At 41.8% G+C, this 18,557-nt stretch overlaps 1 protein-coding gene across 3 annotated transcripts in view; it reads right to left on the reverse strand.

The window, feature by feature from the left end:
* Mob3b (MOB kinase activator 3B) overlaps positions 1-18,557 on the reverse strand; it is a 180,739-nt gene that overhangs the window by 107,600 nt on the left and 54,582 nt on the right. For all 3 annotated transcript variants that reach the window (XM_042695860.1, XM_042695863.1, XM_042695864.1), the window contains one exon: positions 313-927. In XM_042695860.1, coding sequence (XP_042551794.1) covers positions 313-730 — 418 coding nt within the window. In that variant the 5' untranslated portion in view covers positions 731-927. The remainder of the gene's footprint in view (positions 1-312; positions 928-18,557) is intronic.

The raw sequence follows: 18,557 nt of genomic DNA on the forward strand, positions 1-18,557 counted from the left end.
AGACATAGACCTTAGTCCTAAGAAATCCAACAAAAGCAAATCTATATGCCAAGCATAAGGTACATGCCCCATTGGGGTCCATTAAAGTATTCACAAGCAGTTTACAAATGACGTTTTTTTCCATTTCAATGCAGTTCTTAGCTATGAAGAAAGAAAATGCATGTATGCAACTGGCAGAATTTAGGGAAATATTACCATAGGTGCTATCCAGCACTTAAAGGGATTCTAGCCTTTCGGGATCACCTTCTGCAAACCTTCTGAGCTTGGTTGGGGGTGATGAAGGGTATAGGTATGACTGAAAACAAAACTTACCCACACAGGTGGGGAAAATGTCCTCGTTATTGATCTGAACCTCAATCCAATCCATCAGAAGATTCATGTACTGGGGGGCTGGCAGCGCAGTTGGTTTCTTATACTTGAGGTCATCTTGCCACCGATACTCATACTTAGGGCCCCCGGACATCACAGGGCAGGTCTGCTCTGTGCAGAACTCACAGATGGTGCCATAGATGAGGTTGATCCGATTGAAGAAGTCCACCACATGCACTGCCACCCAGTCATTCTGATCCTCCCCACTGGGCAGCTGCACAGCCGCCTTCAAGTCCACCCCTGAGTTGAGGGATGCCTGAGCCCTCTTGTGCAGCTCAAACCTCTGTGTGCCAGGTTCAAATTTTCTCTTGGGCCGGAAGGTCTTGTCCTTGTTGAACACCTGTTTCAGGGCTATGGACATGATCTCCTCCTTTTCTTCCTTCCTTTTGCAGGAAGCAAAAAGGCACTTGGAACTTTTCAATGAGAGATCACAGCTCAATAGAGTTTTCCACTGCCAGCCCTCGGGCCCCAGTCTTTCGGCCTGCAGCTTTTAATGTCTTTTAAACTGCCCCTTCCATCTTCTTCCTGAAAGATCTCCAAGGGAACCTCATGTTCCTCCTAAAGGCAGAAGAGAAAAGGGAACTGGTGAATGTTTAGTTTGTGTTTAAGAAATGACAAAGGTTTAAGCTAGATTTCCACCTTGTAGTCCTGGCTGTGCCATTCTCTTCCAGGTAAATAAATATGGAGTTTAAACCATTGTCCTGCAAACCTGCATTGGGTTGTCTGAGCTATGCAAATGCCTAAAGAAGAAAAGCCATCATACTTGCTTTCGGTACAGCCACTGTCAAATCTCTGCTGGCACTGATTGTAAGCTGATTGTAAGCTCTATGGGCCTCGACGAAGTGCTATGGATGAATATTGGCCAATTTTCCAATCTTATGCCATGTATGATTAGTGCTCCCCCTCGGTGAATAAGTGTAGCATAGGACCCCTGCTCTTATAGCCCCAGAGATGATAGGGACAGGGGCTGACACAGCAGGGTGACTTAATGAGAATCCGAAACAGCTTTTGTTAGAGATGATTCAACAAACAATCCTATATGGACTCTTCCTGTATGGACCTTTTTGCAGTAAAGTTGTATGGATCTTGTGCAGTAAAGTTGAGAAAGCTGGTGAGAGAGAGAGAGGAGAGAGAGAGAGAAAAAAGAGAGACAGACAGACAGACAGAGATAGAGACAGACAAGAGAAGGGGAAGGGAGGAAAAGGGAGAGAAGGGAGAGAAGAGGAAGGGGTGAAGAAAGGAGATAAAGGAAAGAAAAGGAGGGAAAGAAAGGGACAGGGAGGGAAGGGAGAAGAGGGAAGAAAGCAAAAGTGGTAGTGTCAGCAATGACTGCTGATATCCAGGGAAAAACGATGAGAGCCCTAGTGGAAATAGGGGGAGGAAATCAAGAGGAAAACCTTCTTTTTGAAATCCTTCTTGAAGTCAAGCTGTACTACTTTTGGGATCCATTCATTTCTTTCCTGAATTATTCAAGTAACACTGATTATTTTACTTCAGATAACTTGAATGAATGGGTTCGGTTCCTTTTCCGAAGATCCCTAACTGTGATAGAATTTGTTACCTCTATAATAGGTCAATCTTGATGTCCTTAATATCATTCCCTAGGCAACATTTTGAAACAGAGTTGTCTGATAGAGCTTTCTGTGGCACTTCAAATACTCTGTACTCCTTGTACACATGTGACTACTAGCCACATGTGACTTATGAGTACTTGATGTGGTCAGTCTGATGAAAGAACTGGATTTTATATTCTATTTCATTTTATTTGATTTGGGCTTAAATAGCCACACATTCCTAGTGGCTACCATTGGAAAACGCCACCTTGAAGGTTTAAATATTCTCTAATACCTTATTTGAACTTCACAGAAGTGTGGTGGAGTTTGTAGACTTACAATAGGTACAGAAGACTTACAGTAAGTATGACTTCCCCTAGATCTCCAAGAACACAATTACTTGCCTAGTAAAATATGATAGCTGGCAGGGGTGCAGTTGTTGCAATCCAGTTTGTTGACCTTTAGCAAATGCTAACACTCTATGGTCTTATATTTTAAAAAGTAATGCCTCTCAAACCATCTTTCCTGTGGGTTCATCAAGGTTTGCCCCTTTCCTCTTTTCTCCCTGTACCCACCCCCCTCCTCTGGTGGACTGGGATTTAAATTCAGATCCTTGTGCTTGCTAGCCAGGTACTTTGCCACTTCAGCCACACCCCCAACATTTTTGGCTTTAGTCAGCTTTCAGATAATGTCTCACAGTTTTTAGCAGGGCTGGCATCACACATGGATCCTCCATCTTTACTTCCCAAGTAGCTAGAATTACAGACATGTAATGTACATGTCCCATGAGTATTCTTCTACCCAGAACTTCATCTCTATTTTTATACACCTGTCTTCCAAATTGCTTTGGTGACAATTCAAATATTCTATATAGAGAGTGACTGTATCCTGTGACCTTGCACAGGAGATAAATGACCCACTGAGGTCAAACTCTAACCAAGTGAGTCAACAGCTAAGGCCAAATGCAGGATAACCATGATGGGGTGTGTTTAAAAGTACTTGGGCTAGGCACCAGTAGCTCAGGCCTGTATAATCCTAGCTACTCAGGAAGCTGGGATCTGAGGATCACTGTTCGAAGCCAGCCTAGAGAGGAAAGTCTGTGAGACTCTTATCATCAATTAACCATCAAAAAACAGGAAGTGGCACTATGGCTCCAAGTGGTAGATTCCTAGTCTTGAGCAAAAATGCTCAGGGACAGCCCCCAGGCCTTGAGTTCAAAGCCCCAAGGCCTACAAAGAAAAAAAAAATTCTTAGATCACTTCCTCTCTCAACTGTTTTGTTCCCACCTAGGAGTTCTACCATTCTATACTCAAATACAGCTTGATAGTGTATTCGGTCTTAAATTCTTAAGGCAAAAGAAAAATCCTGAGATATCTTATTTTCTTTCTATGGATTGCGCTCTGTGCTCAGAACTGCTGGTCACACTCCAGGACACTCCAGGGCACATCACCTGCAAGGATATCAACCCATAAGCCCTACAAAGCCTAAGAGAAGACAAGGGAGACAATCAGTTGTTCCAAAGAATACTTTCACAAAAGTGCAACCTGCCTGGAAAAAGGCTTAAGAAAACTTAAGGCCTTAAAGGAAAACTCAAAATAAAATTCAAGCTAGAGGAAGTGGCGCTGTGGCTCAAGTGGTAGAACGCTGGCCTTGAGCTGAAGAGCTGAGGGACAGAGAGAGTTCAAGCCCCAGGACCAACCAAAAAAAAAAATTCAAGCTAGAGGTTTAGAAGGCATGACAAGGACTTTTGTCTTTCTTTTTAATAGACAATAGTCTATGTCTCCAGTGCTTAACTGCTTATAGAAAGCAGTAACAACTCAGAAGCTGCCTAACATGTCTTGAGCAACGAAGACACGTTTCTCTGTTATTTTACTAACAAGGGCATCATCAGTACCTACACTCGAGTAGTCTTCTTTCATCACTTGCATGACCTTGGCTACCATTAATTCTGTTGCTTCACCATGGCCTGGAGGTCCATGTGCATGGACAGCATTTCTGTGCCAGGTTCTGGTGACTGTCATCAATCAGTCTGTCTCATCCCAGATGAGTCAATTCTTCTCAGAGGGTGAATAAGACAGAATAAGCAAAGCAAACCCTCCATCTTGCAGTGATTGGTACAAATATTCCAGTACATGTGAAAGCTTGACTTGCACCTGGTCTCTTGAACTAGACAGGCATTTACTCAAAACCTTAGCCAGCCTGAAGAGCACTTTCTCATTTGCCTCGGTATAACAGGCTTCCCCCCCAGGGAAAGGGCATCTTTCTCAACCAAGTCCGGAATCTGCTGCTCTTAGCCATCACTTATTAAAGTTTTCTATGCACTAGATCTAGTTATAGTTATGTTATATACAAAGACATTGAGGTCCCACATGGCCATGTTATGTACAAATGAATTGAGGTTGAGTAAGATGAAATAATTTGTCAGAAATAACGAGACTAGTAGACATTAGGACTAAATTTTGAGGTCATATCTCCCTGCCACTGCAATGTAGCTTGAAGGATTGACTCCTGCCTTATTCGCACAGATCAAGCAAGACAACAGATGCCCATGAGCAGGCTTGACCACATGCCTGTCCGCAGACACGCTATTCCAAACTAGGCCTGGCTGACAGTCCCGGCCACGCCAAGTGGGACATTCTATTCTGGACCTAATCTAAAGTAGGTACTTGCCTCTACCCTCCCAGGAATTACAGCCTGATTTTTACTCCTTTGTTTTCTTGATTAGACCCATATAAACCTGGCCCCCAAGTCCCTTTTGCAACCTCCATACCCGTGAGAAGGTCTGTGCCCCTCGCTAGCAATAAACAGGCCTAGCCTGTTGATGATTGAGTCCGGTCTATTCCTTTTCCACACTCCTCCTAATATATGTGCTGTGTTCTCACTCAAGCTGCTTTAAAACCCCATGAACATCTTTACATTTTCAAGGCTCCGACATATTTTAAGCTCTTCCCAACAAGGCTCTAATGAAAGCTAGAATAAGGGTATTATCAGCTCCATTTCGGTTTTATCAGCCCCATTTTACAGGTGAGTTAACAAGCTATGATCTCCTAGCACTTGACTCAAACTGTTAAGAACTCTGATATGGCTGTACACTGTGGTGTCTCTTCTGGTGCAATTCAAAGTTCTCTTAAGAAGGGGATTATTGGACAAGTGGGTCCTCATACTTAAAGTCAAGGGTGACCAGTATGGCTAAGAACAGATTCATCATTCTACCAAACGACTGAACAAAGAGGCACACTTCTGTCTCTTTTGCTGGGCAATAGATACTACATATTGGTGTAGGGTCCTGTGATCATTTTGAATTAGAAGAAGGTAGCAGGAAATCCACCTGCCCTTACTGGCCAAGCCCCTTGATTATGAAGTATTCAATGAGCTAACTCAGTGGTTAGAGCAATGCTTATTTATCATCTGGTAGTGTGCAGTTCTTGTTAAAATACAGGGTCTGGGGTAGCAGCTAAAAGTCTGAATTTTATTGTCTGTCTGTCTGTCTGTCTCTCTGTCTCTCAATCCCCCTCCTGCCCTCATTCCTCTTTCTCTTTTTGGTGTCAGTACTGAAGCTTGAACTCAGGTCTCATGCTTTCACTTAGCTTTGTTGCTAAAGTCTAGTGCTCCACCACTTGAGCCACACCTATAGTTCTGCCTTTTTTGCTCATTATTTGGAGGTAAGAGCCTCTTAGATTTGTCTGCTCAGGCTGGCTTTGAACCTGAATCCTCACATCTCAGCCCCAAGAGTAGCTAGGATTACAGGTGTGAGCCAAGTCTGCATTTCTAACAAACTTCAGGGGATGCTGGATGTACTGGTATATGGACAACATTTTAAGTCTCAAGAATAGAACTAACTTAAAGAGTGTGTTGGACATACAGATTCCTAGGCTTTTCCCCATACCTAGCAGATCCAAATCGCCACTTTCCCAAAATTATAGAGGATGTATTTGCTTTGAGAAGCTCTGGGTTGGAAAGATACCTGGCTGGCTGAGTAAAGGAATGAATAAGTAAACTTCACTTGTTATTCTGTCAACAGTTTGCTTCATGAACAGAGTCTTCAAGTGAGTATGCCTGTCCTTGGGGAAAAGACTGAGGACAGACTTGTTGACAGATGAAGACACAGCCCAGGTCTTTTGATCTGGGTAGTGCAGCGCCCAGCACCTCTGAGACCCCCAGAGAACAACTGATGACATCCACTCCAACTATCTGTATGGAAGTCTCTCAGGCTGAATTAACAGTAGTGCTTGCAATGACACAGTGACTATTCTCAGTCCAGCATCCAGAAAGAAAACAAGTCAGAAGTTTTGTCCCCCACCCCGTAGAAACTCTAAGCAAAGTTAAGGTGATGAATAGTATTCATTATTACAATGTTGATTTACACTAAATATTTGAAACCAATTGCTTATTCGATCAAAAAAATTTAATAATGGCCTTTTATTTAGCAGATACAAGGTTAGGCACTAGGGACACAGTGCTAATTAAAATTTGGCTCCTATCTATGAAAAGTTCTGATTTGGTGTCCAGTTTTGGGGTTGGTTTGAAGTTTTATTTTTTATGCTACAATTCAGCACACCAATTTGGATCCTGATATGATGCCTTCAGCATGTCACTTGGCTTAGGAATGAAAATGACAATCAGAGAAAGGAAAAAAAAAAGGAACTCCAAATAAACAGAAGAAAATTGACAGGCCCTGTGTGTTCTCCATATTTTCTGCTTCATAGATCCATTTTAGCAACAACGCAAATGCACAACAAAAATATGCAGAGAGAATTCAGCTGCGCTGCAAGAGAATGTTGATGCAGTAACTAAGCAACTCTGGCAAGGCAGATTCTTATTTTTCCTCTTCCTATTCATGTCTTCTGCCTCATTAGTTGGAAAATCTGAGTCCTTGCCAGAGAAAAGAAAGAAAAGAAACAACTCTTCCACTTACTCCAGAGAAATCCATTTTCTCTAGTCATGATTACCTTTAAGAGGTCTTAGTGGGGCAGAAGAATGAGAGGAATGGAAAGAAGGACTGAAGTTGATAACAGGGAGAACAGAAGTTTAAAGCCTCATCTGTGGCCTGAAGGACTTCTCCCAAGGGAGTCCTTCCACTGTAGGAAGGTCATAAGAGAAATGCCCTGGAAACCCTCACATGAAAGAATATGATGGCATCTTCATTACCAGAGCTCATAGGGGCAAGAAGGGCGATAGGCATAAAGCCATTCCCACTGAATGTTTGCTGCAGAAATGCTTGCTTCAAAGCCGGGCGCCAGTGGCTTACGCCGTAATCCTAGCTACTCAGGAGGCTGAGATCTGAGGATCGTGGTTCAAAGTTAGCCCAGGCAGGAAAATCTATGAGACTCTTATCTCCAATAAACCACCTGAAAACCGGAAGTGGCGCTGTGGCTCAAGTGGTAGAGTGCTCGCCTTGAGCTGAAGAGCACAGGGATAGCGCCCAAGCCCCAGGACCAACAAAAAAACAACAACAACAAAATGTTTGCTTCAGACAGCAAATGAATGCTTTTTATCAAGCCGTAACCACAAATGTGAACCAAACTGGAAGATGGACTCTCATCTTTAGTTATATTTAGGGATTTCACCGCAGCCTATAATCTCACTGCCAACTCATGGAGTCTAGGCTGTACCAGCTTCTAGAATGCACTACAGCTACATGTCTACCTCCCAGGAAGACAAGGTGTTTGTCTACTTCACTTTCAAATGGATAGCTCTTTTTCTCTGTGTCACCTTCTGATTTCTCAGAACTGGAAAGCACACATCTGATTTGCGTGTGTGTGTGTGTGTGTGTATGTGTGTGTGTGTGTGCGCGTGTGCGTGCTCACACATGTGTGTGTGCATGCCAATCTTGGGGCTTGAACCTAGGTCCTGGGTGCTGTCCCTGAGCTTTTGTGCTCAAGGCTAGCGTTCTACCACTTGAATCGAAACTCCACTTCTGGGTTTTCTGGTGGTTAATTAGAGATAAGGGTCTCATGGACTTTCCTGCCTGGGCTGGCTTTGGACCTCGATTCTCAGATCTCAGCCTTCTGAGTAGCTAGGATTACAGGGGTGCACCACTGGCACCAAGGAAGTTTGATTTCACACCTCCCACTATATTTCTCTCTTTATGGTTGGAATTTTCCTTCTACACCCCAAATATTGAATCAAAGTAGATTAAGTTTGTATTTTAGAAGCATGCATGTGTCTAATGAGTAAAACACACACCACCAGACCTTCCCAGACTCCTCTACAGAATATGCCTAAAGCTGCCCTTGTTGTCAGCCCTTATGCAGGGTTTCACTTTCCTACAACCCCCAAATTGAAGAGATTTTTACCTAGAAGTAGCTGTGCTATTTTTTTTTTCTCCAACTAACATACTTCATCTTGGAGCTGTCATATCATTTGTTAAATTAGTCAGGAGAAACAGTGTTGTCTCCTTTGACCTTCTGAAGACATACCAGATTTCATCGTTTCCAAATGCCCACGTTATTTCTGAACACAGATGAAGTCAGCAGGGACGGGTGTTGCGCCACATAAGTATGTTCCATGACCCTCTCTGCCGCAGCATCTAGCTCTTCAGTGGCCATTTGCATTGCATACTCAATTTTTCATCTACTTATTTATGTAGCCATCTGTAGGCTTTCTAACTAAAGGCATGAGTCAATATTCCTAAAATGAAAACATTGCAAGCAACACTGTGTGCTGCAGGAGCAACAAAAGCAGTGGGTCAGAGCAGGAGTTTTTGTTTTTGTCTGTTTGTTTTGTTTTGGCTAAGATTCATAATGATTCACCACATTTCTCAGGCTCAAAAAAAGCTAGCATTCAGAAAAGGCCACTTAGTGGAGAGAAGGAATAGAAAGAGTGGAAAATACCAAGAGAGACAGAGACAGAGACAGAGACAGAGACAAAAAGAGAGACAGAGAGAGAGAGACAGAGAGAGAGATTGATTTATTTGCTGTGGTTTAATACACCACAAACTCCCAATCCATAGAAGAAAGTCTTTTTAAAACATGCTTTGTAAATAAAGCAAATAATGCCACTCTTAAATAAAGGAATGCCAGTAATAAAGGAATGTCAGTGTGGGCTAGCATGAGATTCTAGCAATGGGGAAGTTGAATAGGTTTTGCTCAACCTTACAGATTGATTCTACTTATCCCAGTTTTACAAATGCCTATGGAAGGTAAAGTTATTATAAAAACTCAACTGGCCATTCACTCTTTTTTTTTTTTTCCAGTTAAGGGGTAGGTTTTATTCATCATTCTGGCACCAGGCCATGTTGGCCCTCCACGCGGATGGGAAACGGCCATTCACTCTTTATAAAAGATGTTGTACTGATCTGATTGAGTTTTTAGAAAGGTAAAAGATTCTTCTAAGCCAGTATAAACTTGCTGTATTATTTCCAGTTCTTTTACCTAGAAAATATTCATTTTTATGGTTTACAGAAAAATTTTTTTCTAACATAATACCTATGTCAGGTGAAGTAGGAGGGGGGCAGAATGGGAAGGGAATGACAGTTAAAGCTAATGTAACTGCCGATATTCAAACTTAAAGCAAGTCAAAAATGCAAGTATTATTACATTTTGAATAATAGGAATAGAACAGCTGGTGTGATATCACACAGGGCAAGAAGAAAGTCATTGTCATTTACCATTTCTGTCTTTTGCTTTGACACGGGCTATGCCAACCATTTCTTGGAAAAGTCTGACTCTTGAAGGAAAACTCTTTGAATTTAAGGAAGTTGGTCTCAATAATTGTCAACAGCCTTAACCATTCAATGTGACTTTGAGACTGGGAGTCTGGAAATTTTTTTTACCCTTGGCTCTGGGGGAACTGATGTTTGACATCTGGAACCACTGCAAGAGATCTTTGAAGGGGGAATGGAGAAGCCAAAAGCAGCTGGAAGACTGGAAATTGGAAAGTTCAGTTCTAACTTTCAAAAGAGCACAATTTTAAGCTTGGAGGACAGACATTGTTTAAAACTGACACTAATCACAGACAAACTTTAGAGGCAATCAGTCCAGTGGCTAAGAGCTTCTTTAGGACTGCTGCAAGAATTCAAAAGGGTACCTGCAGAGTATTTAGTGCATAGTAAGTCCTCCAGAGTGGCTGTTTCTCCCATATATTCATCATGAATCATAGTAATGGTTAGGACCCAGAAAGCACTGAATAAAGGATTGTCATTATCTTGCCTTTATTATTTGAATCACAGCATGATACAAGTATTTTTGTTGTTGTTGTTGTTGTTGTTTATAGACTGTCAGAGTCATGAGAAATTAAGCAGATACCCAGAATCTGTCTTAGGATACTTAATAGTCTATCCAATTTATTCAACAACTAATGACTGATATTTATTGAGGACTTAATTTTAAATTCTCACAGCCCTATGCATAGGCATCATCATCTCCACTTTACACATAAGACAGATTAAAATTCTGTTTCACATCATAGAACCTGTAAGGAGCCAGGCTGATTCCAAAGTTCTTACCCTTCCTCTTTAGATAGCTGTGTGGTTCAAAACTACTAGAAAGTTCTTGAGCATATCCCAGGAAGAAAATGGAAGAAACATAGACACAGATCTGCATTACATTTTCATGTGGCACTCAGAAGATGTTTTTCTTGAACCTTTGTGGTCTTAGGTTCATAAGAACGGAATATAAATCCTGACAATTTATTTAATTTGGACAAAATTGGACAATCTTTAGGAGCCTCAATTTTTCTTCTTTAAAGACAACAGTGCTTATCTCTCAAGGTTATTCCAAAAGATAAAAGATATGTTGCCTGTGAAAGCACTTTGTACATGAGGAAAAGAATATAGTTCCCATGGTGACTGGTGAACAGAGAATTACAACTTTTGATGTAACACCCAGAAATGGTTTGAGTAACAGAAGATGATTCAATGCATGGACATTGTGTGTTTATGACTAAAAGACAGGGAGGGAGGTATAGGAGGTATAGAAGGAAAGAGAGATGTATGAACGCTTCCTTCTTGCTTAATTTGGATAGAATTTTTTTGTTTTTTTTTGTCGGTCGTGGGGCTTGAACTCTGGGCCTGGGCGCTGTCCCTCAGCTCTTCAGCTCAAGGCGAGCGCTCTACCACTTGAGCTACAGCGCCACTTCTGGTTTTCTGGTGGTTTATTGGAGATAGGAGTCTCAAGGTCTCTCCTGCCCGGGCTGGCTTTGAACCGTAATCCTCAGATCTCAGCCTCCTGAGTAGCTAGGATTACAGGCGTGAGCCACCAGTGCCCAGCTAATTTGGATAGAGTTTTAAGTCTCAGGGAAAAGAAAATAATTTAGTGATATGATAATGGGTCAATATTCGCCAACACTTAAAACTCACTTAATGCTATTATTTTGAGGAAGTTCTAGTAGTTTTTGCTGTGATAAAATCTAGTGCCTATGGCTTATTTCATGGCTTTGGGTATAATGGATATCCTACTATTAGTCTCTTAAATACTTTTCTGAAGAAAGCATCAAGCTTGGAAATGATATACATTTGACATAGAAGTTATATAGCCCAGCTACAATTTCTACTCTCATAACAGGAATAACTTTTTACAGGAATAACTGTACAGTTTCCCCTGTTATCAAAGTACAAAGATGCTGGGAAATGATTAAGGTTTCATCCTTAGAAACTCTCAAGAGAAATTAGAAAGTAGCAACTATCTCCCTGGAAGTTTCTCAAACTGTCTAGAGAGAACCAGGTAGGAAGCAGAGAAGTATGAGATGAAACTGAGACAAACAACTGGTGATGCTATGCACCCTACCCTCTCAAGAGTGTCCATGACAAGCAAAATGAAAAAGTAGAAATAAAATTCGATCAAAAATGTAATCGTGGGGCTGGGAAAGTGGCTCAGTGGTAGAGTGCTTGCCTTGCATGCATGAGGCCCTGGGTTCGATTCCTAAGCACCACATAAGCAGAAAAGGCCAGAAGTAGTGCTGTGGCTCAAGTGGTAGAGTGCTAACCTTGAGCTGAAGAGCTGAGAGACAGTGCCCAGGCCCAGAGTTCAGGCCCCACGACTGACCAAAAAAAAAAAAATGTAATTGTAAACCTTATGCCCACCTCCAAGACTGAAAAAAGGTCCTGCTGGTTTAGCCACAAAAATGTGGGCTTGAGGCTAAACTCTGCCATTTATTAACTACCATCCTAGACAAAATTGGTCAGACAAGGTATTAAGCCCAACATCAGTGTGTTTGGGGGATAAGAGAGGGAATATAAGTATAGACAGGAAAATATTAAGTGTTGAATTTATTAGAAATATCCCTCATACTACAGGCTTCATGACCAATATGGAGCCAGCTATCATGAAGTCTGTTACTGATTTGTTCTCCACAAGACCTGAGGACTCCTCCCCCCGACTCAGGCCTCAAAATATAGAAACTCTCAGACCATGTTAGAGTGAAGCATTATCCTCCACTCTTGATTTTGCTGAGGAAGAATTTTCCTTTAGCCCACTACTAGCCTTTCTTCATCCATCAAATGTTGCCCTGGGGAAGAAGAGAAACTAATTCATTAAAATGATAAATTTGAGAAGTATAAACTGGACATGTTCAGCAGGCTCAACTTTACCTTTATACTTCCTAAGAAGTATCTGCTCTTAAAGAGTATGCCGTTCACTGCTTCTCCAACTTCCCCCCATGAAGAGTGGAGGCAGCCTGGCCTGCTTCCTCCAGACTGCATGAGAAAGGTGAGTAATTTGGAGTTTAGAGTCAACAGGCCTGTCAGCTAAAACCTAAGGCTGTCTCTCCCAATTTGACTTCTATAAAGAAATAAAGTTGATAACTGGCTTCTGCTTTGTAGCCCTTCCTGGCTTCCCACTCAAAATCTTCTTGTCTCTGCCACCCAAATACTGTGATTATAGGTGTACACTACCAGTGTTCCCTGTTTTCATTGTTTTCATCACTTCCTCCAAGCCATGTAGAGAAAAGTGATGATATTTGATTTATGAGGAGCCCTCTTAGAGACCCAATATGAAGTTAAATAGACTAGTTTTCCCAAGCCATTTATTGTGGCATCAATTCAGCGAATACTCTGCTATAAATATAACTGATTTATCTATGGAACGTCTGTAGCCATCCACTAGGAAGGTAGTTTTTTGTTTGTTTCTTTGTTTGCTGGTCCTGGAGCTTGAACTCAGGGTCTAGGTCCTGTCCCTGAGCCTCTCTGTGTTCAAGGCTAGTTCTTTATTACTTGAGACACAGCGCTACTTCTGTTGTTGTTGGGGATTTTTTTGAGTGTATTGAAGATAAGAGTTTCATGGCGACTTTTCTGCCTGGGCTGGCTTTGAACCGTGATCCGCAGATCTCAGCCTCCTGAGAAGCTAGGATACAGGTGTGAGCCACTGGTGCCCAGCTGGAAGGTACAGTTTTTAAAGAGTTGGGTTTTTGTTTGGTTTGGTTTTGGTTTTGGTTTTTTTTTTCCCAGGTGTGAGAGAGAACTGGTCATAGGGCACAGGTGTTCCTGAGAGTAAGAAGGTTTAGAACTAAGTCCTTGACATCTATGAATGAACTCTGGGCTTGGCAATCTCATGCTAATGACTGGGGTTATCATCCAAGAACTATAGCAGAAGTATTCTCTACAGAAAATCTAAAAACCTTCCATTCATCGAGATAAGCCTTCTTCTCTGTGGCTCAGCTTTGATTTCCCTCTGGTAAAGTAGGAAGGAGGTAGCAAAGAAAGAAAGAGGAAGAAGGAAGGGATGGCTGATCACCTTAGTCCTATGCTTCTGCACTCAGCATACACGTCCATTGTACATCCCACCCCATGATCTCACAGTGTACTGTGCTTTCTGGTCAGTCTGGGTGGTCTGGGACCACCCTCTAGACTTCATAGTAGTATGATGACCTACTGCAGGACTTCTTACAAAGAAGCTAAGTGGGTGATAAACTGATTGTCTAAATTGATAGCTAATCAAATACTACCAGATAAGATGCTTTCTACTGTAAGGAAAATATTTTGTTCCAGTAATTGTGATGAGACCAAATCTACAAGGAAACCCCTGCAGAAAACAGATACATCACACAAACATCAAGCGACTACTGGACTGCTGTTTCTCAGGCTAGCATAAACAGCTTGCATATTTTCATTTTGCAGCATTCAGTGAAAAGTCAGCTTCTTTGGAAGTGTGCTTACTCTTAAAAGGATGTTTTTAAAAAATCTTTTAGATAGACCTTTGTGTGTTACTGCAAAGGCCTCTAAGCTTAAAACATATACCTCCCAAGGACAAAACCTGACAGGGAGAGAAGCTAACTGCCTTGAAGAATGTGTTTTCTAGTATATGCAGAAAATGGAGCATTCTCTCTCATACTGGTGCTTCTAGGACTCTACCAGTCTGTCTTTGCTGCATGTACCCCAGATCCCCTTTTCCTCCCACAGTTTGTGCCTCTAGACATATCAAGATGCTAATTTTCCTCAGGTTCTGATCCTATCACTGGGGGGAGGGTGCCTAACAGCAAAACCATTACTAAGATTTTATAGCAGGGAGAACTTTCCCAAGTCATTTAATTCAATTCAACCTCTGCACTTGCAAAAGACAAAACCCAAAACAACTAACTCTCAGAATAGTGAAGTTAATTTCTAAAGACTCACAATTAGGACAGGCCTAGGGTGACTTGAATCTCTAAAGGCCCAGGATTAGGACAGGTCTAAGGATGAAAACAAATCCCTAACCCACATGCCAGGGTTCTTCCTGCAAGAACTTAGCTTCTTTCTAGGTGGATAGACAGGTGGTAGGTACCTACATGTTTAATAACCCTGATGACTTGTGAGGAGAGAGGAGTTCATATAGTGGGCCTGTAATGGGAAACCCAAGTTCTTACAATCTCCCTTTTTACTCAAGGCTGCGACTCTACCACTTGAGCCACACCTCCACTTTTGGCTTTTTGTTAATTAGAGTAAGAATCTCACAGACTTTTCCATATGGATTGGTTTTGAACTACAATCCTCAATTCTCAGCCTCCTGAGTAGCTAGGATTACAGACACACGATCCTGGTGGTTTTGGAGCCTTATTAAAGCAACATTACTCTATCTGCCTTCCAACTATGTCTTATGCAGGACACCAGCTACACAAAAGCAGATTAAAAACCAAAAAAGCCTCTCTTCTATAGTTGTAGCAGAGAGAGTTGACCACTTCTCCAACACTCATTCAGACCCAGGGTACTGCTGGTTGATTCAGACAACTCATCCAACCCCTAGTGTCCCTTATGATCGGTGTATATGTTACAGCTACTGCTTTTTCTTCTGCCTGCTGCCAGCTCTGCTTCCCCAGCCTCTAAGACTTGGACAGTCACTGCCTCCTACAAGTGATCTCTCCTGACCACGTTGTTAGTCAGTAGCTCTTGTCTCTCCTTTCTTCCAGAGCTTCGAATCAGGTGCCCCTTCCTTTGTATGAAAGTAGTCCAAACCATTTGCTCTTTTCATGCCTTAGTGCCAGTGTCTGGCCCATGCATAATTAGGGCCCATATGCCTGCCTGTCACAAATCCCTGTGGGCTTAAACACAAGCTGTCACTTGAGTGGAGGTTCACCCAGCTTCTTCTCCCTCTCTGGATGCCTTCCCAATCTGGTTTCGTTTCTGCTCCCTCTTTTCTGTGCTCCTTTTGAACATCTTGTACTTCTGCAGATATGGGTTTGATTCTGCTCTTGAGTTCTACATTTCTCCCCCAGCACTGCCTTCCATTTTTTTTCTCTTTTCCTCTTCTCCTCTTGACCTGTGAGGGCTTTGGCAGAAGGTAGTGGATGAAGAATTAAACAAAATGAACAAAATAAAACACACAATCTCAACTCACTACAGACGTTACGTTCCCCCAGGGGTTTCCTGGGACTTTCAGAAATGGAAGGGATGCCAGCATTGCCTTGGGCTGTATACTTGTAGACTCTTGGGTTGTATGTCTCACCTTTGGATGTGCTGACTGATGTATATGCTAATGTTTCTGATATCTCTGAGCCAAGGAACCTGACGTGCTGTGCCTAGGCAAATCAAGGGTTCCCAAACTCAATTCACCTAGGAGAATGGGTAGGATAGAAATATAGAAATTGGGGAAATAAATTTTCAGCAGTAAGGACAATCGAAAGAAAAATCCTTGGCAATCAAGCATGATAGCTCACATCTGTCATTCTAGCTACTTGGGAGGCAATCATCAGGAGGACCACAGTTTTGGGACAGCCTGGACAAAAAGACCAATCTCAATTAACAAGCCAGGTATGGTGGTACATGCCTGTGATCCCTGTTGTACAGAAAGTAGAAGTAGAAGGACCATAGCCAAGACACAAGACTATCTACTTGAAAAATAACTAGTTCTAAAAGGGCTTGAAGATGTGGCTCAAAGAGTAGAGGCCCTGAGTTAAACTCCAACAGCACCAATAAATAAGTAAGAAAAAGCCGGTAAGGGAGAGAGAAAAGAAGAGCGAGATGAAGGAAGGGAGAGATGAAGGGAAGGAAGATAGGCAAGAGAAAGGAAGGAAAGAGAGATAAGAAAGAAGGAAGGAGAAAAGAGAAGAGAAGGAAAAAGAAAAGGAGAAGGGAGGGAAAAGAGAAGGAGGAGGAGGAGAAGGGAAAGGAAAAGAAAAACATCGCTGGGGGATAAAGCCTAACCTGAGCCATAGTGTGGATAGAGTGTGCTCTTCCTTTGACTGGTACACTAGCTAAACCACACAAGGAGAGGCTGGCTCAATTAGCTGCCCCCTCTGCTCTGAATCTATTGGTCTCTGAACTGCACAGATTGGATGTCACATCAAAATAAGTCTGACATCAGATAGCGTCAGTTTTACTCCCGAGTCTACCATTTTTACAACTGCCAAGTTCCTGACCTATGACTTCACAACACTAAACACCACTTTCCTCTTCTGTACAATGAAGGTAATAAAATTATATTTCTTTTAGTGTTATGAGAGTTCAATGACATTAAACGAATCAAGCATTTGCCACAGCACCAAGGGAAGTATGGAACCGTCAGCACTCGTTTTGATTCTCATCTTAACCTAATGCTTTCTTAAACTTTCTGGAACAGTATGTGTTCCTTCCTTTGGGACAGGAAACTCCTTCAAGGCAGATGCCATGGATTTCTTCTTTTCTTTTCTCATAAAACACTCTCAGTGGATTATTACCTCACAGTACTGGGGTGGAGATCAGCAAGACAGTAGATGGAAAGGTTAGCGGTGAGTCTGGTATAGCAGGAGCTCAATAACCTGCAGTGATTGCTAAAGAGTACTAACCACCTTGACCCATCCAAGGGAGAGGGGGGACAATGAGCTTTCCCCTGCCTACCTCCCATCCTGACTCCTCCCTGCAGCTACTAAGCAGACCATCCCCTCACTGGGCAGAAGCAGGGGTCAGAGGCTACCTAAATACAGACCACAAGAAAACTGGCTTCAAAGCTTGTGTCACTGGACATTTCCACCTATTATTTTATGTCTGGAATTCAAGCTGTCTTAAGGGCAATGCCAGAGAAACTCATGCTGAGTTGAGGGTTGCATTTTAACACCAAACATCTTAATCCTGGTTTTCTTATGTAACTTACATGTGGACTTGCCAAAAAAAAAAAAAAAAGTTAAAAATAGAAGGAACCAAATTCAAAGAGAACAGCTCAAGGATTTCTAAAAACAACTTGCATGGAAACAGTTTCCTCACAAAAGCAGCCTGGGTAAGAATTTCTTCACTCAGGCGAGTTGTTTTTGTTTTTTGGCTTTACTCTTTGGGTGGCTTGATTTGGTTTTCCCATACTACTTGCTATGATAAGCAAGGATGTCACCATTCTTTGCAAAAACAGTAAGAGCTACAGGAGCCAGGTGAGGAGGGAGAGAGTCCTCAAAATTATCAAAAGCTTCAAGAATTTCTGCCAGGGGAAACGTCTGCTCAAGCAAAGCCATGGAAAACAAGGTTGAGCCAAGGCTTTGTGGTAAAGATTTGCTTTATATTCAGTCCGAGCCGAAACCAGGAAGCCACGTCCACTGGCTTCATGTAACATTCTACAATTATCACTATGTCATGAAGAACTTGCCACCATTAGCAAGTACCTCTATTTGTTCTAAACACAGTTACTATTCCTAGGAAAATAACATCTGCCAGTAAGAGACCAAAGCAGGTGTTTATAACAGCTCATACTCTACTGTTCTCTTTAAACTACATTTTATTCTTTTTTTTTTTTATCATCAAGGTGATTTACAGAGGGGTTTCAGTTACATAAGTAAGGTAATAAGTACATTCTTTGTCAAACTTGTTACCTCTTCCCTCATTTTTCTCCTACTTTCCCTCCCCCACAATCTCTCCTGGCCCCAAGTGGTACAGATCATTTCCAACATACTGTCTTGAGAACTACACTTTATTCTGAAAAAATTTATTTTTAAAAAGGCAACTCTCTGAATTTAAACTGTTAGGTTTTCTATTAGTGTCAGATTTGCTGACATTACTTTAGGGAAAGAAAAAAAAAAGGTATCACTGGATTTTACAGAAACTTTTGAGAATCATAAATATTTTTCCCACCAGCTTTAGTCAATAATATTAGCAATAAATTAAAGCCTTGACACAGGAAAACATAAAAGTACAGATTTCCACAGACACAAGTAAGGCTGTCATATTCATAAAAAGAAGCACCTATAGCTACTTCGACACAACTCAAGGGCACATCTTTTTATAACAGAGCAAGATGCAAACCATTTGCAAACATTTACATTTTAAAT

This window comes from Dipodomys spectabilis, unplaced genomic scaffold (assembly GCF_019054845.1).
Source record: "Dipodomys spectabilis isolate Male_0828 unplaced genomic scaffold, ASM1905484v1 ptg000006l, whole genome shotgun sequence".
Taxonomy (NCBI): Eukaryota; Metazoa; Chordata; class Mammalia; order Rodentia; family Heteromyidae; genus Dipodomys; species Dipodomys spectabilis.